Source organism: Carlito syrichta, unplaced genomic scaffold (assembly GCF_000164805.1).
Source record: "Carlito syrichta isolate Samal-C Ts95f unplaced genomic scaffold, Tarsius_syrichta-2.0.1 Scaffold314683, whole genome shotgun sequence".
Lineage (NCBI taxonomy): Eukaryota > Metazoa > Chordata > Mammalia > Primates > Tarsiidae > Carlito > Carlito syrichta.
The window spans coordinates 75,447-99,621 of NW_007258779.1; the positions used below are offsets into that span (position 1 = coordinate 75,447).

At 35.8% G+C, this 24,175-nt stretch overlaps 1 protein-coding gene across 1 annotated transcript in view; it reads left to right on the plus strand.

Moving 5' to 3' along the window:
* Positions 1 to 24,175, plus strand: part of TPK1 (thiamin pyrophosphokinase 1) — a 180,596-nt gene that overhangs the window by 16,074 nt on the left and 140,347 nt on the right. Inside the window, exon 2 of the mRNA XM_008071725.2 lies at positions 9,819 to 9,965. Within this exon, the coding sequence (XP_008069916.2) occupies positions 9,819 to 9,965 (147 nt within the window). The remainder of the gene's footprint in view (positions 1 to 9,818; positions 9,966 to 24,175) is intronic.

Here is a 24,175-nt window from a genome sequence, read left to right on the forward strand (position 1 = left end):
GTTTGTTTCCATAACTTAACTGTTGTTACTAATGCAGGGTTTGGGGACCCCTGTATTATGGATATATACCCCATTTTTTAATTCATTTGTCCATTGAGGGACCCTTAGGTTGTTTGCATAACTTAACTGTTGTGAATAATGCTGTGGTGAATATGGAAGTGAGTCATCTGTTTAGCATACTGATTTTCATTCTTTTGAGTATATATACCCAGTAGTGGGATTCCTTGATCATATGAAGATTCTGTTTTCAAGTGTTTGAGCAGACTCCATAATGTTTTCCTAAATAGCTGTACTAATTTACAGTACCACCAACAGTATATAAGGTTTCCCTTTTCTCTACATCCTCACGAATACTTACTTACCTTTGAACTTTTTCATAATAGCCAATCTAACAGATATGGTTATGGGGTGATATCTCGTTGTGGTTTTAATTTGCATTTCTCTGATGATTAGAGCATGTTGAGCATTTCTTTACATATCTAGTGGCCATTTGCATATTTTCTTTTAAAAAATGTCATTCAAATAATTTGTCCATTTTTTTTTAAAGGGTAGCTAGTTATCTTGTTATTGAGTAGTTTGAGTTTCCTGTATATTTTGCATGTTAACCCCTTTCTTTATGTATGATTTGCAAATATTTTCTCTTAGTTCATGAGTTGTCTCTTTATTCTGTTGTGTACTTTGCTGTGCAGAAGCTTTTTAGTTTGAACCAATCACATTTGTCTACTTTTGGTCTTGTTGCTTGTGTTTTGGGGGTCATTATCTAAGATGTCTCAACCCAGACCGGTGTCATGAAGCTTTTTCCTTCTGTGTTTTCTTCTTGCAGTTTTATAGTTTCGGGGCCTTTTTTTTTTTTTTTTTTGAGTCAGAGCCTTACTGTGTTGCCTAGTCTGGAGTACAGTTGCACATTATGGCTACCGCAGCCTGGACATTATGGGCTCAGGCAATCCTTCTGTCTCCGCCTTCTAAGTAGCTGGAACTACAGGCACACGCCACCACGCCTGGCTAATCTTTTGATTTACTGTAGAGCGTAGGTCTCACCAAGTTGCCCAGACTGGTCTCACACCTTTGGGCTCAGCCAATCTACTTGCCTTCCAAAGTTCTGGGATTACAAGTGTGAGCCACTAGGCCCAGCCAGTTTCAAGGCTTACATTTAATTCTTTAGTCTATTTTGAGTTGATTCTTGTATAAGGGGTGAGATAAGGGTCCAGTTTTATTCTTTTTTATGTGGATACCCAGTTTTCCCAATACTATTTATTGAAAAGACCGTACTGTCCCTAGTGTGTGTTTGTCATACCTTTGTCAAAAATCAACTGAATGTAGGTATGTGGGTTTATTTTTGTGATCTCTATCCTATTTCATTTGTTGATGTGTCTGTTTTTATCCCAATATCATGCTGTTTTGATTACTATAGGTTTTTAATATATTTTGAAATCTGGTGGTATGATAACCTCCGTCTTTGTTCTTTATTGCTCTTTGGGTTTTTGTATGTGTGTGTGTATGTCTCCACGTGAATTTTAGGATTGTTTTTTCTGTTTTAGTGAAGAATTAATTAAGTTGGAATTTTGATAGGAATAGTATTGAATCTGTAGTTTATCTTGGGTACTATGGATCTTTTAACAATATTAGTTCAATTCATAAACATAGGATATCTTTCTGTGTATTTGAGTCATCTTTAATTTCCTTTGTTAATGTTTTATAGTTTTCATTATGCAGCTTTTTTACTTCTTTGGTTAAATTTACTCCAAAGTATTTATCCTTCTGATACTGTTGTAACAATGGGGTTTTTTTTTTTCATTTCTTTTTCAGACAGCTCATTATAAGTGTGTAGAAACTACTGATCTTTGTAAGTTGATTTTGTATCCTAAACTTTACTGAATTTGTTTATCAGTTCTGACATTTTTTTGGTGGTGGAGTCTTTAGAATTTTCTATATCTAAGATTATATCATCAGTAAACAGAGACAATTTTTCTTCATCCTTTGCTATTCAGATACCTTTTATTTATTTTTCTTGCCTAATTGCTCCAGCTAGGATTTCTAGAACTGTATTAAATACTTCATATGATTTTGATCTTCTTAAATTTGTGAAGACTTTTTCTATGACCTAACATGATCTATTCTCAAGAAAGTTCCATATGCACATGAAAAGAGTATATATTCTGTTGCTGTTGGGTGAAATGTTCTGTGTATGTCTTTTAGGTCTATTTGCTCTAAAGTATAGTTCAAATCCATTGTTTTCTTACTGATTTTCTGACTGGATGATTTGTCCAATGTGGAAAGTGGGGTATTAAATCTCCTACTATTACTGTGCTGCAGTTTTTTTTCTTCCTTCAGATTTTGTAATGTTTGCATGATATATTTAGGTGCTATAATATTGGATGCACATTTATAGTTGTTGATGAATTGATTGTTTTATCATTATACTTACTGTTTTGTTTTGTTTTTTACTTTTAATTTTTTTAATTTTAAAGATGGTACAATTCAGGGTTAGGTATGCAAATGTTCATTATGCAGGTACCCTTGCTGATAAGGTGTGTCCCCCATCCCCTTCCTCTGGCAGATTCCAATACCGCCAATCCTGCCTCGCCCCAAACCCCCCAGCAGTTTCCCACTACTGCCAATTCTTTTCTTATAGTGCTATGATAATTGTTCAGGGTCCACTTATAAGTGAGAACATATGATACTCAGTTCTTTGTTTCTGTGATACATCACTCAGTATTATAGACTCTAAGTCCATCCATGTTGCTGTGAAGTTCATAATTTTGTCCTTCTTTATGACTGCATAATATTCCACTGTACCACTTTTTTTTATCCAGTCCTCTTTTGATGGGCAGCATGATTGGTTCCATGTTTTTACTATTGTGAACAATGCTGCAATAAACTTGTGTTTGCAGGTATCTTTTTCATAGAGTGGTTTGAGTTCTTTTGGGTATATTCCCAGTAGGGTTATTGCGGGGTCATATGGAAGGTCAATTTTTAGATCTTTTAGGAATCACCAAACCATTTTCCACAGAGGTTGTATTAGTTTACACTCCCATCAACAGTGTAGAAGTGTTCCCTTTTCCCTGCATCCTCTCTAGCATCTGTTGTTTTTTGAATTATTGATGATGACCATCCTGACTAGAGTTAGGTGGTATCTCAGTGTAGTTTTAATTTGCATTTCTTTGATGACTAGTGCAACTGAGCATGTTTTCATACATCTGTTACCTACTCATATGTCTTCTTTTGAGAAGTGTCTGTTTATATTTTTTGCCCACTTTGTAATGGGGCTGTTTGTTTTTTTCTTTTCTGCATGTTTGAGTTTCTTTTAGATCCTAGATGTTAGGCCTTTGTCAGACATACAGTTGGCAAATATTTTTTCCCAGTCTGGGGGCTGTCTCCCCGCTCTCTCAGTGGTTCCTTTGGCTTTGCAGAAGCTTGTCAGTTTGAATGAGGTCTCACTTGTCTATCTTATCGCTTATGGCATGGGCAATTGGGGTTTTGATCAGGAATTGGTTGTCAGTTTCAATTTCCATAGCAGTAACTCTTGTATTTTCTAAGGTTTTTCTAGTTTGAGGTTTTACGTTTAGGTCTTGATCCATTTAGGGTTGACTTTTGTGTATGGTTATAGGTAGGAATCTTGTTTTAATCTGCATGTGGTCAGCTGGTTTTCCAAGCACTATTTACTGAATAGGTGGTTCTCCTCTCCCCAGTGGTTGGTGATGGAGGCATTGTTGAAGATGAGTTTGTTGAGAAACTGAGGTTTTGCTTCTGGAATCTTTATCCTGTTCCATTGGTCTATGTTCCTACTCTTGCACCAATACCTGGCTATTTTGATTTTTGTAGCTTTCTATCTCACGAACACAAATAAAGAAAATGGAAAGATCACAAGTTAACAGCCTAACAAATCACCTAAGGAAGCTGAAAAAGTAAGACCACCAAAACCCTAACTTCAGCAGAAGAATCCAGATCACCAAAATAAAAGCCCAAATTTGGGACACAGAAGACAAAAAGATAATACTAAAAAATCAATGAAACAAAAAACTGGGTTCTTTGAAAAGATAAAAAATATTGATGGACCACTATCTAGATTGACTAAGAAAATGAGAGAAAAAGCCCAATAAACACAATCAGAAATGCAAAAGATGAAGCCACAACTGACCCTGAAGGAATACAAAAGATTATCAGAGACTGCTATGTACACTTGTATGAAAACAAACTTGAAAACCTAAAGGAAATGGAGGACTTTCTGACATCACACTATCTCCCCGGGTTGAAACAAAAAGAAGTCAAGACCTTAAATAGGCCAATAACATCCAGGAAGTTGACTATGTCATAAGAAAACTACATACCACAAAAAAGGGTCCTAGACCAGATGACTTTCCAGCAGAATTCTACAAAACATACAAGGAGAAGCTGATGCCAATCCTACTGAAAGTATTCCAGGCAATTGAGAAAGATGGAACTCTCCCCAAATCATTTTATGAAACTAACATCATATTGATACCCAAACCAGGTAGAGAGTCAACAAAGAAAGAATTGCAGGCCAATATCTCTGATGAACATAGATGCTAAAATTCTCAACAAGCTCCTAGCAAACCAGATCCAACAATACATCTCAAAAATCATCCACCATGACCAAGTAGGCTTCATCCCCAGAATACAGAGCTGGCTCAACATTTGTGAGACCATAAATGTAATTAAATACATTAACAGATGTAAAAACAAAAACCACACGATTATTTCATTAGACACAGAAAAAGTTTTTGATAAAATCCAGCACCCCTTCATGAAAAAAACCCTCGAACATCTAGGCACAGATGGAACATACCTCAAAATAGTAAGAGCTATCTATGAGAAACCCATAGCCAACATACTGCTAAACAGACAGAAATTGGAATCATTTCCCCTGAAACCCAGAACAAGACAAGAATGCCCACTCCTCCTGTTCAACATAGCTTTGGAAGTCCTAGCTGGAGCAATCAGACAAGAGAAGGAAATCAGGTACCCAAATAGGAAAGAGGAAGTTAAGTTACCCCTCTTTGCAGACGACATGATTCTTTGTCTTGAAAACCCAAGAGAATCCGTCAAAAACCTCCTTACACTGATAAAGGAATTTGGCAAAGTCTCAGGGTATAAAATCAATGTGCAAAAGACAGTTGCATTTCTGTACACCAGCAATAAACAAACAGAAACCCAAATAAAATGCACAATCCCATTCACAATAGCCACAAAAAAAAAAAAGAAAAAAGAAAAAAGAAATACCTTGGCATCTTCCTAAGCAGAGATATGAAAGACCTTTACAATGAAAACTACAAAACACTGCTCAAAGAAATCAAAGATGACACAAACAAATGGAAAAATATTCCATGCTCATGGTTTGGAAGAATCAACATTGTTAAGATGTCCATCCTACCCAAGGTAATCTACAGATTTAATGCAATACCCATTAAATTACCAGCAGCATTCTTCTGAGACATAGAAATGACAATACAGGAATTCATATAGAAACATAAACAACCACGAAGAGCCAAAACAAACCTCAGGAGGAAAAAAAAAAAAAAAAAAAAAACCAAACCCAAAGCAGGAGGTGTCACACTCCTAGACTTTAAACTTTATTGTTTACTGGTTTTTACCTAAAGTCTATTTTGTCTGTAATAAGTATAGCTATCCCTGAGTTATTTTTCTTTCTATTTGCATAGAGTATCTTTTTCTACTTTTTTATTTTCAGTCTGTGAGTATCCTTTCAGGTGAAGTGAGTTTCTTGTGGTTAGCATAGAATTCAGTCCTTAAAGAAAAAAAAATCTTTTGACTGGAAAAATTTAAATTAATTTACATTTAAATTGATTATTGATAGTTGAGGACTTACTAGTGACATGATGTTTATTGTCAATGTTCAGTTCACTTTTTCCTTTCTTGCTTTCTTGCTTTGTGGTTTGATGACTTTTTGTAGTGATATGCTATGGCTTTTTATACCTTTTGTGTATCTATTATAGGTTTTTGCTTTGTGGATTCCCTGAGGGTTACATAAAATTTCTCATACATATAACTGGCTATTTTAAGTTGACTACCACTTAATTTTGATCACAGACATAAACTCTACACTTTTACTCTTCCGACCACCATATATTGTATTATTACATCTTTTTATAATATATATCTTTACATCATTTTATAATATATAATCTGTTAACAAGCTATTGTAGCTGTAGTTTTAAAAATAATTTTGCTTTTTAACCTTTATATTAGAGATATAATTGATTTACCCATCACTATTATAGTGTTATGAGTGTTTTGGGTTTGACAATGTACTTGCTTTTGCGCTTAAAAAATGTTTTATACTTTTATGTAGTTTTACATTACTAATTAGCATCCTCTTCTGCTTGAGGAAATCCCTTTAGCATTTCTTATAAGGTAGATCTAATGATGATGAGCTTTCTTGGTTTTTGTATATCTGAGAATGTCTTTATCATCTTTTATTTTTGAAAGACAAGATTGTTGAGTGTAGTATTTTTGGTTGGCATTTCCCCTTCCATCTTTTAAGATTTTGAATATATCATCCAACTCGTTTGCAGTATTTTTGCTGAGAAATCCACTTATAATTTTATGGCAGTTCTTTATATGGGATAATTCACTTGCTTTTCCCTTGCTGCTTTTAATGCTCTCTGTCTTTAAATTTTGACAGTTTGATTATGAAGTATCTTGGTGTGTATCTTTTGGGATTTATTTTATTTGGTTTCCTTTGGACTTCCTGGATCTGGCTTTCTATTTTTTTCCCCAGACTTTGGAAGGGTTCTGCCATAATTTCTTTGAATATGTTTTCTGTCTATTTCTCTATGTCTTTTCCTTCTAGTATATCAATAATGTGTACATTGTTACACTTGATGGTGTTCCCTATGTCTCTTGAGGTATCTTCGCTTTTTTTTTTTTTCATTTGTCAAATATTGCTGATGGATCACGTAATATAAGTACTGTGAATTGACCACTGCAATTTGCAGTGTAGATGCCAGGGGTAATCATGGTTGATGGAGTGGTGGGGTTAGCAAACTTACCTGTTGTCTGTATTACTGTGATGTTCTCTTGCCATCTCCTGGCTTTCTTCCATGCCTTCCCATAGTTTATTCTCAACACACTCAGAATAGTGATTTTAAAAAAATATATAGGTCATATCACTCCTCTGCTCAAAATGGCTTCTTACTTAATGCTAATAAAAGTCAATTACTTGGCAATAACTTAACAAAGCTCTATACACAATTTACCACTCACATTATACTCCAATTTTTTCTACTTCTTTTAGTAGTTTCTTATTTTCTTTGAGCAACTAACCTGCTGAAGCTCATTGACATTGTCTGGGGCTGTATAACTTACAGTTTACCTATATAGTCTGTTTCTCTAAAGTATCACCTCTCTCATTCTGACCCTGGTATCTATATATGTGGCCAACTACTCAATGTCTTTTGAGTCTTTGTTGCTATTCTATTACTTTTTCAAGTAGTATATTCTAACTATCTTATTTAAAGTTGAAGCAACCTCCCCACCAGCATTCTCATCTCCCTTTCTCTCCTCTATTATTCTTCTTTAGCATTCACCATGTTTTTTCCACATTCTCATGAATATACTTATTTTTTAGTATTTATCAAGTGTATATTATCCTCCACTTGAATACCAACTCCATGAGGCAGGAAATTTTTTTGGTTTTCATTTTAATTCTAAGTGTTTAGAATATTTTCTAGCACTTATAAATGATCAATAAATTGGTTTTCTTATTTGTCATCAGCTTATAAGTGAAACTTATAAATTAATCAAACATATGTGAGGCAATAAATGTGACATGTTAACTTTTTTTTCAAAAGCTACTAAGTGATGGAATCCTTTCCAATTAGGGAGGTATTATTTTGTGGGACTTTCATGGTATTAACGCACCCTAAAAATTACCTTTTTGTCTCTCTGGTTGTTTATTCAGTTTTTTCTGAAATTTTATATGCTTAGAAGAATTCAGTAAATACCTGTTATCTACTCTATTGCAAATACAATTCTAGTGACTGTGATTCATAGGCCTTCTATCAAAGGAGAGATCCCTGAGTATGTCAACAGTTATAACAGTTATAACAAAGTATGTCTGGGTGATGTTAGAAATAAATGTACATGGCTTTGGATTCACATAGAAAAGGTGTCCTTGCATCCCATAAATGATCTAGTTTACATTGAACACCCTGTCTCAGTGTCATTATTGTCTTAAAATCAAAATCCAACTTTGCAAAGCTTATGTAAATATACAGGTAGTATATGCTCTCTTTCTCTTATATCTGAATATCAAATGTCCTAGAACATCTGATATTAGCTGCTAGAACTAGAGAACTGCAGAAATGGTCTACAGTCAATTCCTTCCCCTCCTCATTTGCAGCTTGCATTGATCTTCTAATGTTTTTAATCAATCTTGCTAAATACTTCCTGTAGGGAAACTGAATAGTGATGAGAAAGAAGTAATCTTGCTGCTACATTCTTCTGAAAAATTCAATGATTGATTTACAGATATTGTTTATTCATCATGATATCCCATTGTAGAAGATGAGGATTAAATTTCAATCTAAAAGGTTATGGGATCCCTTAAGGCTTTTAGAGTATAGTAATGAAAAATTGAGAACCTGAAAAAGGAATTTTGAAATCTGTATAGTGAATAAAACTTTTATCAGGCCTTGCTTCTCATATGAATTGAGGAGTATATGGATAGGTATATGCCATGAGCTTTTTAAAGGCACCTTAGAACTTACTTCATATACAGTTTCTTTTGTTGTATTTCTCTTCAGCAAATTCTCTTCAGTTTTCCTGAAGTCATATATAATCTCTGAATCTTTCCCAACTTGTCTGGACTGGGCTTCTTAATAAGCCCTCCTAAACACTAATAGAAATCATTTACCTAACTTGAGATCTCAAACAGAAGCCATGTCTTTAATAGGTCTAAGTCTAATTGCTTACATGTTAATCTCCTTTGAAGATTAACAGATGATCCTGACTTTGGCTATGTTTTCAGAGTAATACATGCTTCCTCAGGTGCATGGTCTTTCTGGGCCCCAAACCTTACTTTTGGGGTTCTAGAAGCATCCCAAAGAAAATAATAGGTCCTATAAGATGTGTCATTTGTCTGTCTTAAACTATTTTAGGTTTCACATGAAGCATGCTATCAGAGTAAAAATCCCCATTCTCCCTATATTCTGATAAGGTCAGAAAGAGTAAACTCACTTTAAACTTTTTGGTAATTTTAGTAATTGACTTTTAGTGCTTTTTATGGAACCCCATTCTCTCAGTATGGCAATTAATCAATTTCTTCATTGCCTGATCTTTTTCTGTTCTTAAGCTAATGAGTCTTTTCCTGCAATGTCTTCATTTACTCATTCTTCAAATTCTTGAGCATCTTGTATGCAAAGCATATTCAAAGTATCAGGGCTATAACATTTAACAAGAGAAACACAACCTTTGGCTTTATGAATCTGGTACCATTTATTATTCCTTTAGAAATGAAAGAGTTTCTATTAATGAAAAGAACACATAAACTGAGTTTTAAAGGGAAGGTTGGCTAGTCTTCGAGGTGGTTAGGCAGGTGGGAAAAACTGAGCATATGTACTGAAAAGAGTTGGTCTTCATACCTGACTTTGCCACTTGCCAATCATATGCCTTTGAAAAAGGTACTTAATTTCCTTAACTGAAGAATAGAAATGATGTCTGTTTTCTTTATTGCTTATCAAATACAATATAGTACTGAAAACTCTATTCAGGTATTTGATACTAATAATTATTTTAAATTCTTGAAATACGTGATACCCAGTTTTATCTGCTTATCTTAGGTTGATGTGATTGTGACACTGGGAGGCCTTGCTGGGCGTTTTGACCAGATTATGGCATCTGTACATACTCTGTTCCAAGCGACACACATCACTCCTTTGCCAATTATTATCATCCAAGAAGAATCTCTCATTTACTTGCTTCAGCCGGTAAGTGTGAAAAATAAAGAAAATGTGAGCACTTTTCTTTATAACACTTTGAGTATACTAGGAGAAAACATTGACCCCGTTTGTGTCTGACTAGGAGTGGAGTTGACCATGTTTGCTTACCGTGGCTTACGTTAGTACCACCAGGTCACTGACCAGCAAAAATGTGGAGAAGCCTCCAAGTTTTCATTTTAGTGTCCAGAAGAAAAAAAAATGTAACTTTTAATTAAATTGACTAAGAATTACATATAGCCATTTTGTATTTTGAGCTGCTAAATGTGAATGACACTTGAGAATAACCGTAACCTGTCAGGTGCAGTGGCTCACGCCTGTAATCCCAGCACTTTGGGAGACAGAGGCGAGAGGATTACCTGAGTCCAGGGGTTTGAGACCAGCCTGGGCAACTTGGCAAGACTTCTTCTCTGCAATAAATCAAAAAATTAACCAGGTGTGGTGGCGTATGCCTGTGGTTCCAGCTACTTGGAAGGCTGAAGCAGAAGGATTGCCTGAGTCCAGCAGGTCAAGGTTGCGGTGGCCATGAGCGTGCCACTGCACTCTAGATGACAGAGTGAGACTCTGACTCAAAAAAAGAAAAAGAAAAACCGCAACTAGGAAAAACAGAAGACTTGGCAAACATTTTTCTTTTTCTTTTTTTTTTTTTGATTGGCAGCCTCACTCTGTTGCCCAGGTTGGAGTACAGTGGCACACTCACAGCTACCACAGCCTCTACATGCTTGACTCTGGTGATCCTTCTGCCTCAGCCTTCCAAGTACCTGGAATTACAGGCACATGCAGCTACATCCAGCTAAGTTATTTTATTTATTGTAGAGACAAGGTCTTACTAAGTTGCCCAGGCTGGTCTTGAACCCTTGGATTCAGGCAATCCTCTTGCCTAGGCCTCCCAAAGTGCTGGAATTACAGGCGTGTGTCACTGTGCCTGGTGGCAAATATTTCTAATGAAATTCCTATATGGTTTTAGTGTTGTCATTATAATTGATTTTGTTGAGTATTTAAGAGAAAATCTTTAGCTTTTACTATTTATAAGCTGTGCAATTATTAATTTTACTACCTCAGAATAAATTTCTAATAATGATGTCATTCATTTCTAATAATAAACTTCAAGATAATTTTCTATCAGTGTAGTGCACAAAATAGAATTCCTATTAAATAAACACATTTTATGAGATTAATCAGTGGATTTAAGTTGAAAAGAATCATTTGGTAATAATTTTTAAAGGACCATAGGCAGTTTTTGTTCTTTCTTTTTTCCTTCCTCTTATTGTAATATATTATAATTTTGCTTCTACCTCATCTTCTTTCCACCATCTGAATCATGTCATTACTAAAAATTGTTGTTTGGTTAATATAGCAGGTTTGATGCATGCTTGGTGTTGGATTTTCTTTTTCCCTGGCTCTGTGCATTTCTCACCCTTGTTGTTCCCTGGAAATATGTGGAAGGGGAGCAGAAAAATTCAGATTTCAAACTCCATGAGAGAGAGAGAGAGAGAGAGAGAGAGAGAGAGAGAGAGAGAGAGATGGAATCTCACTCTGTCACCACCCAGGCTGGAGGGCAGTGGCATGTTTCCAATCCTTTCGCCTCAGCCTTCCGAGTAGCTGGAACTACAGGCACATGCCACCATGCCCGGCTTATTTTTTGATTTATTGTAGAGATGAGGTCTTGCCAAGTTGCCCAGGCTGGTCTCAAACCTGTGGTTTCAGACAATCCTCTCACCTTGGCGTCTCAAAGTGCTGGGGTCATAGGTGTGAGCCACTGTGCCCAGCCTACATATAATCTTTACTGTCTAGTTCATGTCCAGTGAAGGAGACATTTATAAAAATGTAATCATAATGCAGTGTTAAAGGATTAGTACCTAAAACCAATGAAAGAATAAATAATTTGGGCAGGGGCATGCAATTATATGTTTATTAAGTTCCCATAGTTTCCCAACAATTTCTTAAGCTTGAAACTTTCTTTTTTTATTTTTAATTTTAAAAATGGGGGGTACAATTCAGGGTTAGGTATACAGATGTTCATTATGTAGGTACCCTTGTTGATGAGGTGTGCCCCCCCAAGCTTGAAACTTTCTACTGTTGTGAATCATTGAGCTTTATTGTATTGAATCGATGATATGGATAGCTAAAGTAGTCAATTGTAACAAGTCTCTATGTATATATTCTAGTTAAAGATGGAGTGCAATAATTTTTAAAAAGTATAAATGGAAGATTAACCGATAGAAAAAGCCACATGTAAAACGTGACATGCTTTTTAGATCTTCTCACTGTTTTTGGTGTTTTGCATATATTCTAGTTAAAGATGGAGTGCAGTAATTTTTAAAAAGTATAAATGGAAGGTTAACTGATAGAAAAAGCCACATGTAAAACATGACTTATGCCTTTTAGATCTTCTCACTGTTTTTGGTGTTTTGCATCCTTCCTAATACAATTGGTGTAATTCTGGACTTTCAAATGCATTCAGCTTGAGAGTCATTGGATTTCCTCCATCTATAGATTGCCATTATAACTGGAAACTGGCTTTAATTTTGTTAAGTATTTAAAAGAAACTCTTTAGCTTTAGCTATTCATAAGTTACATGATTATTAATTTCACTGCCTCAGAATAAATTTCTAATGATGATGTCATTAGAAATGATATAATTAGAATGGTAATGACATGTCTGTTATCAGTCCTGGAAAACACTCAAGAATTATGTTTTCAAATACTGCCCTATTCTTTCTCTCTCCTTCTGCACCTCTAATTAAATGTATTTAGGATCCTCTATTTGTATCATATGTATCTCAAAACTTCTCTTTCGTATGTTCTGTGCCTTCCTCTCTGTAGGCTGCATTCTGAAATTCTTTATCACCTCTGCATTCAACTTCATTCTCTCACTTAAACTATGTCTTTTCTGTGTTAAACCCACCCACTGAGTTTTAAATTCCTGCTACCATTCTTCTTATATGCTTGCCCTTCACTCACATTTTCAAGGGTCTTTCTTTAAACACATTTATCACACATACTTTATATTCTAGAATAATTCTAATGTAGCTCAACTGTCTTTTATGTTCACTTTTCCCTTTATATTTTTGTAACCTCAATGTCTTCTGTGTTTTGTGATTTTCAGAGAATTTATCTGTGGAAGTTGAGGTGTGAGTTAAAAGTAATCCCAGCACTTTGGGAGGCTGAGGCGAGTGGATTGCCTGAGCCCACGGGTTCGAGACCAGCCCAGGCAACTTGGCGAGACCTCGTCTCTACAATAAACAAATAATAAAAAGTTAGCCGGGTGTGGTAACTCAGGCACCTGTAGTTCTGGCTACTTGGAAGGCTAAGGCAGAAGGATCACTGGAGCCTAGCAGGTTGACGCTGGGGTGGCCGTGAGCTTTCGTGCCACTGCACTCCAGCCTGGGCCATGGAACGAGATTCCAACTGTAAAAAAATAAATAAATAAAAAAGTAATTCCAAGGAGGATTTACATTTGCTTTTGCCAGGATCCTGAGTGGACTTCTAGCTCAGTTCTGTGGGAGCATTAATAGCTAATGACATTTTGGACCATGCTGGCAGTGTATGGGAATTTGATGTCTGGTCACAAATGCTCAGGGAGACTTTTTTTCCCCTATTCAGATATGGAGAGCGTAGGTTTGGTTGAGTAGTTTTCCTAGCAGTCCAACGGGAATGTTATTCATATTCATCTTGCTATTTGGGATCTCTGCTTTACGAAAAAACTTGAATTGTCTTTTGGAGGGCCGGCCTTTTATAGTACATTTGGAATTTGGTTCTCCGGATCAAACAGTCAGCCAACGTTTTTCTCTGGAAATCCTGAGAATGTTTCGTCATGATTTGAAAGAAATGTCCCAAATTGTGGTAAACAAGTAACTGGTTCTTCCGCCACGATAAGGCACCTGTCATGGTGCCTTTTGAATCAAAATGGCATGACCCCTGTGCTCCACACTCCCTATTCACCTCATCTTGCCCTAAGCAATTTTTTTGTGTGTTTGTTTCCTTGGTGAAGAAAGTCCTCGAAAGGAAATGTTTTGCCAGTGTCCAAGAAGTTAAACAAAAAAACAAAGAAGCACTAAAAGGCATCAAAATGGACAAGTTCAAAAACTTTTAAGCAGTGGAAAAAGCTTCTCGATAAGTGAATCAACAGAGAGCACTTTGAAGGTGATTTAAGTTTAAACATAAAAGATCAAATACACAGTTTTTAAATTAAATAATTCCGGGGTTTTTTTGGATCTCTCCTCATATACGGTACAGTCTTCTTTTAGATTTCTACCTTTGGCAGACCTTATGATTTGTCTTCTGATGACCTTGCATAGTTGGAGGCCTTAAAAACTGAAGCCCAAGTTCTTCTAATTTTGTAAACACTCTAGATGAGAAAGTTAGCTTTGGTCCTCTTTTTTTATCAAATCTTTTGAGAAATTGATTTGTTTAAAAACAGATATTTTGCATATTTTAAAAGATGCTCAATTTTTTTCTAGTACTTTTATTGTTTTCAAGTAGTCCATGTACTAATCTACTATACTTCCCCAGTAAGTCAGGTCCTACTTGGTCTATGTAGCAATAATAATTAGCCCCAAGTCTGAAAGGCTTACTTGAGATTATTTTAAGCTTTTTTTCCCTCCATAATGGAAAATCTGATGTGGTTTGGGTAGCATTACCCATTTTATATCTAAGCCACATAGAACACACATGTGCTGCAGCAGGGAAAAATATTGCTAGGAAGTGATACCACATATTTTTAAAGGCCAGGACTGGACATGGCCTGTGTCACCTTTGGCGGGAACGCAGGGATGCTGCCCCAGCCCAACTGCAAGGCAGCCTAGAAAATGAAGCGTGTGGGCCCTTGAGCAAACATGATGTAACACAGAGCACTGTCTCTCACAAACTTCTAGAAACTAAAGTCTTGGAAGAAATTCTAGAACCATGACCTTGTATCATGTATAGGAAAGTAACATACAATGTGTTAAACTTTCGTGAGTTGTTAAAGCAGAATCCCCACAGAGTCTATAGCCCCAGACACAATGCCCGATAGATTCTCTCTGTGGTGATTTCAATTTTCTGTTATTGAAACAACTTGAAACTTTTTTATAAAGACGTAATTATTACATAGTGTGGGGCAAAAAGCTTGTGCAAGGTCACACCCTCTGTCCCTTAGAAGAGTGATGGTGGCGGCCACCTGTATTGTCAGCAGTGTGACCCTTGTTCCTCTTTGCCACTTTGATCTAGGGAGACCTTTCTGGAGACACATCCCAGTGTTTTGTTTTTCTACCACTTTTAGCAAGATGATAGTAAGATAATTAGTAGTACAGATGCACAAACCAAAATGAGTATGTTTGAGGTTTAAAATGTGAATAGATATCTTATGATTTACCATATTTTTAAGAAGTTTCGATTGTACACTTATAACACATGAATGATACTAAAAATCAGTTAAAAGCTGCACTGAAAGTATTGCACAGAAACATTCTGCATGCTTGAAATGAAACTTGCACCACTGGACTCTGTCAGATGTTTTTTTCATATAACCATGTGTCATATGTTGTACATGCACTAGAGGATGCATACACATTAGGTAGTACGCATATTTAGGGGAAGGGACTCAGAATGGATGTCTACAGCATACTGTTCATTATTTTTAGGACTTATAGTCACAATGGGCAGAAATTTAAACTGAAATTATTTAAAAATATTCTTAGAAGTAGGCTCAAGAAAATCAGTCTGGCATGCTTCAGTGTCATATTTTTTGTCATTTTTAAAATTTATTTTTTAAATTGAAGTTAACACGTAGCTGTTGAGGAGGAAAATAGTTTTAATACTTTTACAAGAAGCACTTCATCTGAGCCTCATAACCATACTGTGATAAATGCGGGACATATAATATAGTTACATAGGGAAATGTTTTAATCAACATTTTTTCTACTGTACTACATTTCTTCTTTCACGAGGTTAATAGACTAAAATACAAATGATAAACCCTAAAACAGATCACAGTCAGTAGCCTGGTAATTATCTATAAGCAATGTATGGCAGAGGGCTAGTTGGTGTTTGCATGTATCTATATAAATTTATATTTATTTTTATGATATCATTTTCAAATAAGACAAATCTTAGATGTAGTTTAAGAGTATACCCCCAACTTGTTTCTGTACACCCAAATTAAAAATATATATTTCGTACATTTTCTAAATTATAAAAAGACTGCATATAACAATTTTAATAAAATAAGCTAATTAGATAATTTATAATTGAGCTTTGCTAAAGTACGTTAAAAGTGGTGAATTTCAATATCATAGTTAAATGATCATTATATTTTACAATTATAGATCACCTGAAGTAAAAGATAATAGTAAGAGGAATAAGACATCCTATGGGAACTGTTTATTTGGCTGATAAATGTTTTAGTGATATATATAGCTTGATAAGAGAACTAGTGGTGTGTCTGCTATATTAATGTTCATTGGCTAGGATAGTCCTAGACCCTGGAATTAAAATGTGGGTCTCTTGATCTTTTTTAAAACTCCTATCTTCAGATCATTTCTGTATTTCTGTGATGTTCTGTGTTTCTTTGAGAGAGTGTATATGAGTGACTCTCTTGAGTTACTTTTATTAATAAGTAACCATCTTCCATTTGTCCGAATTATTTAAGTCATTTGGGACTGACATGTATGTCTAGTAGCAATTCCCTTAGGGTGTTTAGTTTGTGCCAGTCTAAAGTCTACATTCTCTTTCAGTTCCCTTTCTGTGATTTATTTTTTGTCAATTATAAATTTGATTGATTTTAAAACAAGGACTGTCAGTGGCTCATGCCTGTAATCCTAGCACTTTGGGAAGCCGGAAGAATTGCTTGAGCCCAGGAGTTCAAGATCAGCCTAGGCAACATAGTGAACCTTGTCACTACAAACAAATAAACACAACAAAAACAAATAAAACAAGGTTACAGTGAGGTTGTTTCAATTTATCTGAAAATGGGAAGATGCAATTTTTTAGCTTATTGATTTTTAGCATATAATTTTTGAAAAATATTATATTCTGGCATATTTTACTTCCCATGCATGGGTTAGGATGTCAGTATGAATAAAAACCTCAATATGTAGCATTTACTTTGTAGAAATATTCAGTCTCCCATTGTAAAATAGAAAATTCAAAATAGGTTGCATAATAGCTCCTCCCTTAAAAAAATTAATATAACTATTTTACTTTTAAAAATGTGTCCTTATTAAGACATCATCACCTTATATAAACAGGGGATGTTATAAAATAAATAAGAGACATTTCAGACATGAAGCATCGCTGAGGTCAGTGATAAGTCAGGCCACCTTCCCACTGAAGAGTCAGGCACTCAGAGCCATGTTTGTCATGCTGCCTATGCAGAGCATTGCTGGCTTCAGGTTTCACATACATACTTTCTCATTTTCTGGTCCCGTGCTTCTTAGGAGTACAGAAACATTAGCTTCTGTATACTGAACATAAATTATCTTTTATCTCCAAGTTTTATGGCAGTTTGTAATACAAGTTAATAGGATTTATGACCAAGAAATGAGATGTCCAAGAGTTAATAAGGCATGCCTTTTACATTATCCTAAACCCTGCTCAATGATTACTATTCTGGATTCCAGTGTCTGATGTAGGAGAATGGTGGCATGGAGCAGACTTCTGTCAGTTTTTATCTCACTAGAACAAACTTCTAAATATGTTGTAAATATTTCCTCCTCATGATTTTTGTCATGCTTTACAGCTGCTTGATTTTTTTCTTCCTCTCACTAGATCAGTTATTTACTGTATAAAGTCCCAGCATGTTACATTATATATTTGTAATACTGCTAATGAATATGCTAAAATATGCTGATAGTTTGATAGCAATCAGCTGAATATTCATGATGTAAATTTGGCATGCATGATGATTTCTGCTGAGAACTGAGAGTTTGTGTCTGTCTACCCTTTATACACATGTCCAGCACAACCTCATCAGTGATAACATCAGAAAAGCAACTCTCAGAGTAATTTGGAGTGGGGGACAGGGAGTTCTCAACTTTAGACAACATTGAAATCTTCTCACTATTTATTACCCCATTATGATTCCTTTCTTTGGAATAATCATTATTATTTTATTGTTCCCCGGTATCTTCTTCTCATAAAATTTTTGTTGTTGCTTGGCCATTTAGAATCTCTTTTAGTACAATCTATGTAGTTTCATAGAACTATTAAATATTAGTATAAATAATGTAAATCTCTAGAGATCATTTTATAGATAAGCAGTTACAGAGGTAGTTGTGTGATCTACCCAAGGTTATATGCAGTATGTCTTTGAAAGAAAATTGAAGCTGAAAATTAGGCAGACCTCGTGCAGTGAGAGTTTTTAAAAGGCCCACTAGGCCTTTCAGACCTAGAAGTGGCCCTGCTACCTGGATGATTTCTGCTGAGAACTGAGAGTTTGTGTCTTTCCCTGCCTCCCTTTCCCTTCCAAAAGGCACATTGCTAATAAGCATTCCTACACTGTCCTACACCCACCTCAGCTTGCTTCTCTGGGAATGTTTTGCCACTCACTGCTCATGACTGACCCTACCTTTGAATTTTATCCGTGTCTCACTCTCTCCTTGTCTTTGGCTTGTCTGCTCTGCTGTGCCAGTATAGCAGGTTCTTCTCCATATGGAATATGCAGACATACATCTTCCCTATGCTACCTCTTTCTCCCCCTTTTCCGACTTTGCCCAGCTTTCTAGAGATGCATTTTCAATGTTCAGCCCCTCCTTCTCTTCTTTCTCCTTTTTTGTCTGAGTGCTTTTTCTCCTTTTTTCTCTATATGTTGTTTTAGAAAACAACACAAAAATGTATTTTGTTGTGACATTTTCTAATCTCACACATGTTAGCAGGAAAACTATATTTACAATAAAATGCTATACAATTCTTATTTTTCTAAGTGCTGTAATGTATCCTTTAATTTTTTTGTTTTTTTGAGTTGGAGTCTCACTCCGTCACCCAGGCTGGAGGACCAGGGCACACTCACAGCCACTCCAGTGTCAAACTGCTGGACTCCAGCGATCCTTCTGCCTCAACCTTCCTAGTAGCCGGAACTACAGGCACGCACTACCATGTCTGGCTAATTTTTTACTTATTATAGAGATGAGGTCTCAACAAGTTGCCCTGGCTGGTCTCGAACCCACAGGCTCAGGCAATCCACTCGCCTCAGCCTCCCAAGCTTGGCCCCCTTTAATTCTTCATAGAAATTTTCCCTCTATGGTCTTATCTATGTTTAATTAAACTAATTTTCTTTAAGTAAAAAGTTAAACCACGGACTCATAAAGTGTTTATTTTATAGGTGTTGTTTTCTGGTTTGTTGATTTACAGTGTAGAATACTTCAACAACAAACATTTTTTAATACCTATTATGTAATAAACACCGTGTTAGTCATGGAGAGTACAGAAATAAAAGATATGGTTTTTATTCTACTAGTCACAGTTTAGTGGAAGAAGCAGAAGAATAAAGGTTAAAATTCAGGAATATATTGTAAGAAAACACTGAGTGCTTTGGGGATGGCAGAGAAAAAGCATATAACCCAGATAGGACACAGCGTTGGTGGTTCCCAACCCTGATACTATCCATTGACTCACACAGCATGAGGTTCATTGACTTTAAAGGAGTCTTTTACTAAGGAAAATTTATAGAAATGTGCCCATAAACAAAACCTATGATCTCTCAGTGATTCTACAGCTATAAGGGAGGAAATATATGGTCAAGTGTTGTGTTAAGGTTCCAGATTTCTTTGCTAGTATTTTTTTCCTCTCAGTTATCTAAGGTTGTTAGTGAGATGTTAAAGTTTCTGACTATTGCTATATGACTATCTATGTCCTCTCTCAGTTTAGTTATTAATAGCAATTATTTTATAAACCTAGGTGCTCCTATGTTAGATGCATGGATATATCTTGCTCAAATTCAGCTTTAATAGATATCTACAGAATACCTCACCCAACAGCCACAGAGTATACATGCTTCTCATAAACACATGGAACATACTTCTAGATTGACCACATACTTGGACATTAATCAGACATATACACATTTCAAAAGGTTGAAATCATACCAAGCATCTTCCCAGACTGTAACAGAATAAAAATAAATATCATCATCAACAGGTACCCCCAAAACGCACAAGTTTATAGGAATTAAACAGCATGCTTCTGAATAACTTTTGGGTTAGCACAAAAATCAAGACAGAAATAAAAAGATTTTCAGAAACAAATGAAAACAAAGACACAACATACCAAAACCTCTAGGATACCATGAAATTGGAGGGAAGAAGGAAGGTTCCAATTTTTTAGGCACATATCAAGAAAATAAAGGGATCTCAAGTAGACAGTCTAATATTGCATCTAAGGGAGCTGGAAAGACAAGAACAATCTAACCCCAGAATTAATAGAAAAATGGAAATCATCAAAATAAACTTAAAACTAAATGAAATTGAAACCAAAAACATATATTCATAGAATTGAGACGAAAAGCTGGTTCTTTGAAAAGATAGATAAGATTGACAGATCCCCTAGCCAGATTAACAAAAGATAGTAGGTAGGTAGGTAGGTAGGTAGGTAGGTAGGTAGGTAGGTAGGTAAATAGATGATAGGTAGATAGAGACACACAGAGAGAGAGAATTCTAATAAACACAGTTAAAAACAAAAAAGACAAGGTTACCATTGACCCTAAAGAAATACAAAAGATTATCAGAGACTATTACAAACATCTGTATGCACGTGAATTAGAAAATTGAGAAGAAATGGAGGAATCCTGGCATCATGTAGCCATCTAGGATTGAAAGAGGAAGAAATTTGGAACCCTAAATAGACCAATAACAATCTAAGAAATCAACCCTTTAATAAGAAACCTCCCCATCAAACAAAGCCCTGGGTCAGGCAGTTTCTCAGCTAAATTCTGTAAGACATACAAGGAAAAACTGATAGCAATCCTTTTGAAAGTATTTTAAGCAACCAAGAAAAAAAGAATTCCCCCTAGCTCATTCTGTGAAGCCAGTATCATTCAGGTACCCCAAAATGGCAAAGATGGTACCCCAAAATGACAAAATGGAAAAAAAGCATTAGGTCAATTTCCCTGATGGACATAGATGCAAAAATTCTCAACAAGATTCTAGCAACTTGCATCCAACAGTACATTGCAAGGATTATCTATCATGACAAGATGGGCCTCATTTCCAGTTGCAAGGCTGATTCAGCATACACAAATTAATAGATGTAGGGAAAGGATTTGATAAAATATAACATTGATCCTTAATAAAAAGCACCAAGCACCTTGTCATCATAGGGACATTCCTCAAAATAATAAGAGCCATCTATGACAAGCCTGAAACCAATGTCATATTTAACAGATAGAAGCTGAAAGCATTTCCCCTAAGAACTAGAACAAGTCAAAGATGCCCACTCTCACCTCTGGTCTTTTACACAGTACTAGAAGTCCTAACCAGAGCTGTCAGGCAGGAGAAAGAAATGAGGGGTATCCAGATAGGAAAAGAGGAAGTTAAATTATTCCTCTTCACAAATGTTATGATTCTAAACCTAGAAAGTTCTAGAGAGTCAGAAACTTGCTCGCACCGATAAATGACTTTGGTAAAGTTTCAGGATACAAAATTAATGTGAAAAAATCAGTTGCATTTTTATACACCAACAGCAAGCAGATTGAGAACCAAATCAAAAACACAAACTCATACACAATAGTCACAAACAAATACAATACCTCAGCATTCATCTAACCAAAGAGGTGAAAGATCTTTACAATGAGAACTACAAAACACTCGTCAAAGAAATCAAAGATGACCCAGACCAATGGAAGAATGTCTCACACTCATGGGCTAGAAGAATCAATTTTATCAAGATGGACCTTATCAAGCTAAAAAAATTTTTGCACAGTGAATGAAACCGTCAAGAATGTAAAGGGACAACCCACAGAATGGGAAAAAGTATTTGCAAGCTGTGCATCAGACAATGCTTCTATCATCTAGGAGCAATAAGGAACTTAATTGGCAGGAAGAAAACTAATAACCCCATTTAAAAAGTGGGCAAGGGACATGAACAGACACTTCTCAAAGAAAGACATCGAGGCAGCCAATAAACATATGAAATAATGCTCAGCTTCTCTAATAAGAGAAATGCGTGTCCAACTACAGTAAGATACCATCTCACACTCATCAGTATGATTACCATTAAAAAGCCAAAAGCAACAGGTGTTGGTAAGGCTTTGGAGAAAAGGGATTGCTTCTACACTTTGGATAGGTATGTAAGCTAGTAAAACTTGTGCAGAAAGCAGTATGGTGATTTCTCAAATAACTAAAAATGGAGCTACCATTCACCCTAGCAATCTCACTTCTGGGAATATACCCAGAGGAACATAAATCACTATTCCAAAAAGATACTGTGCACATGTATGTTTATTTCAGCACTATTTACAGTAGCAAAACTAGGGAACCAGCTCATCGAAAGTGGACTGGATAAAGAAAATGTGGTATATGTACATGATGGGATCCTATGCAGCCATAAAGAACACATACTTTATAGCAGCATAGGTACAGCTGGAGACCATCACTCTAAGTGAACTATCTCAGAAGCAATAAACTGAATACCACATGTTCTCACTCATAAGTGGGCACCTAAACATTGGGCGCACAGGCAAAAAGGCAGGAACAACAGATGCTGGGCACTGCAAAAGGAGGGAGGAAGAAAGTAGGTATAAGGGGTACACAGCCACCCATTGGATACCATGTCCACGATTAGGGTGGGACTAATAGGCTCCTCACTAGAAACCCAAACCTGACCTTCACAAAATCTACTTATGTAGCAAATCCTCACATGTACCCCACAACTCTAAAATTATATGAAGCAAAGATTGTTTCGGGAAAAGAGGGAAGCCAATTGACACTTTTAGAAATAAATCCAAGAAACTAATGGTAAGTAAACTTAGGAAGTAAACATGAGAATGAATAAAAGATAATGGAGTTCATTGAGATATGTTCTCAAAAGTCTTTATTGGAGAAATGCAGAAAAATGCAGAGTCAGGTTAATATCTATGCTGTGGATCAAGCACTGAGTACTGTCCTGTTTAGAGATAAATAGTATGAGAAGAACAGACCAAAATTGGAAGATGGTCAGTTGACTCTGGGATATAAAGAGAATTATCTATCTTTGGAAACATATAGGATTGCCTAAAAGGATATAGTGTGGCTTGGAGTTGTACCTTGACATTCAATATATAAGTGGTAATTTAAAATTTGGGAGTGAATTCATTACTTGTCAAGAGTGACAAGAGCAATGGTAGATGGTTGGACCCTAGAACATACAGTAAAGGAAAAGAAATAGGAGAACCAAAAAGAGACTGATATCACTGAAATCAAGATCTTCTATACTTTCAAGAGGCAAAGAAGTGATTAACTAGGGTATGAGGAATAAAAAGTTTCCAGTGAGTTTGGCAGGTAAGAAGAAATTTTATAAAGCCAGTTTTCATGGCAAAGTAGGGGTAGAAATCACATTACTATGAGTTGAGGTATGGGATGGGCAGTGGAAATACATTTCTTTTGTATTGTTTATGCCTTTTCTTTGTTCTTTTATAGAGCATGAATTTTTAGACTAACCTGGGAATTAATGATGGCTTATAAAATAATTTTGGTGAGATCATTTTCAAAATTAAAAACAGAACCATGTTATTTGTGTTTGGGATTATGCTTTTATTTCTTTCCTAGCATGACTGGGAAGGAGTGCAGCTATCATACTGTACTTCTGTAAAATGGCTCCTATATTTCTGAACATTAATTGTATCTAAAGGTACACTGGAGAGGTACTCTTTTTTTTGGCAGTAAGGCAATGCTTTTATTTCCTCTCTCTCTCTATTTTTAAAATGTGGAAACAATCTTAAATCTAAAGAAAAGTTGCAGATACTTTTTTTTCTTCCTCATCCATTTGAGAGTAAGTTGAACCTGGATCACTTTGGAATACATTAGTGTGTATTTTTTATAAAAAGGGACATTCGCCTTTAAACCTCAAATATCCACCAAAATTAGGAAATTAACATGAGTATGTCTCTACCATTTAGTCTGCAACCCAAAGCCCCTAATTATGTCTCTCCAACTGTCTCAATGGTGTCCTTCAGGCAAAAGAATGCGGTCTAGCATAACAAAATTACATTTAGTTGTCCTATGATCTTTTGGTTTGGAACCATTCCCCAG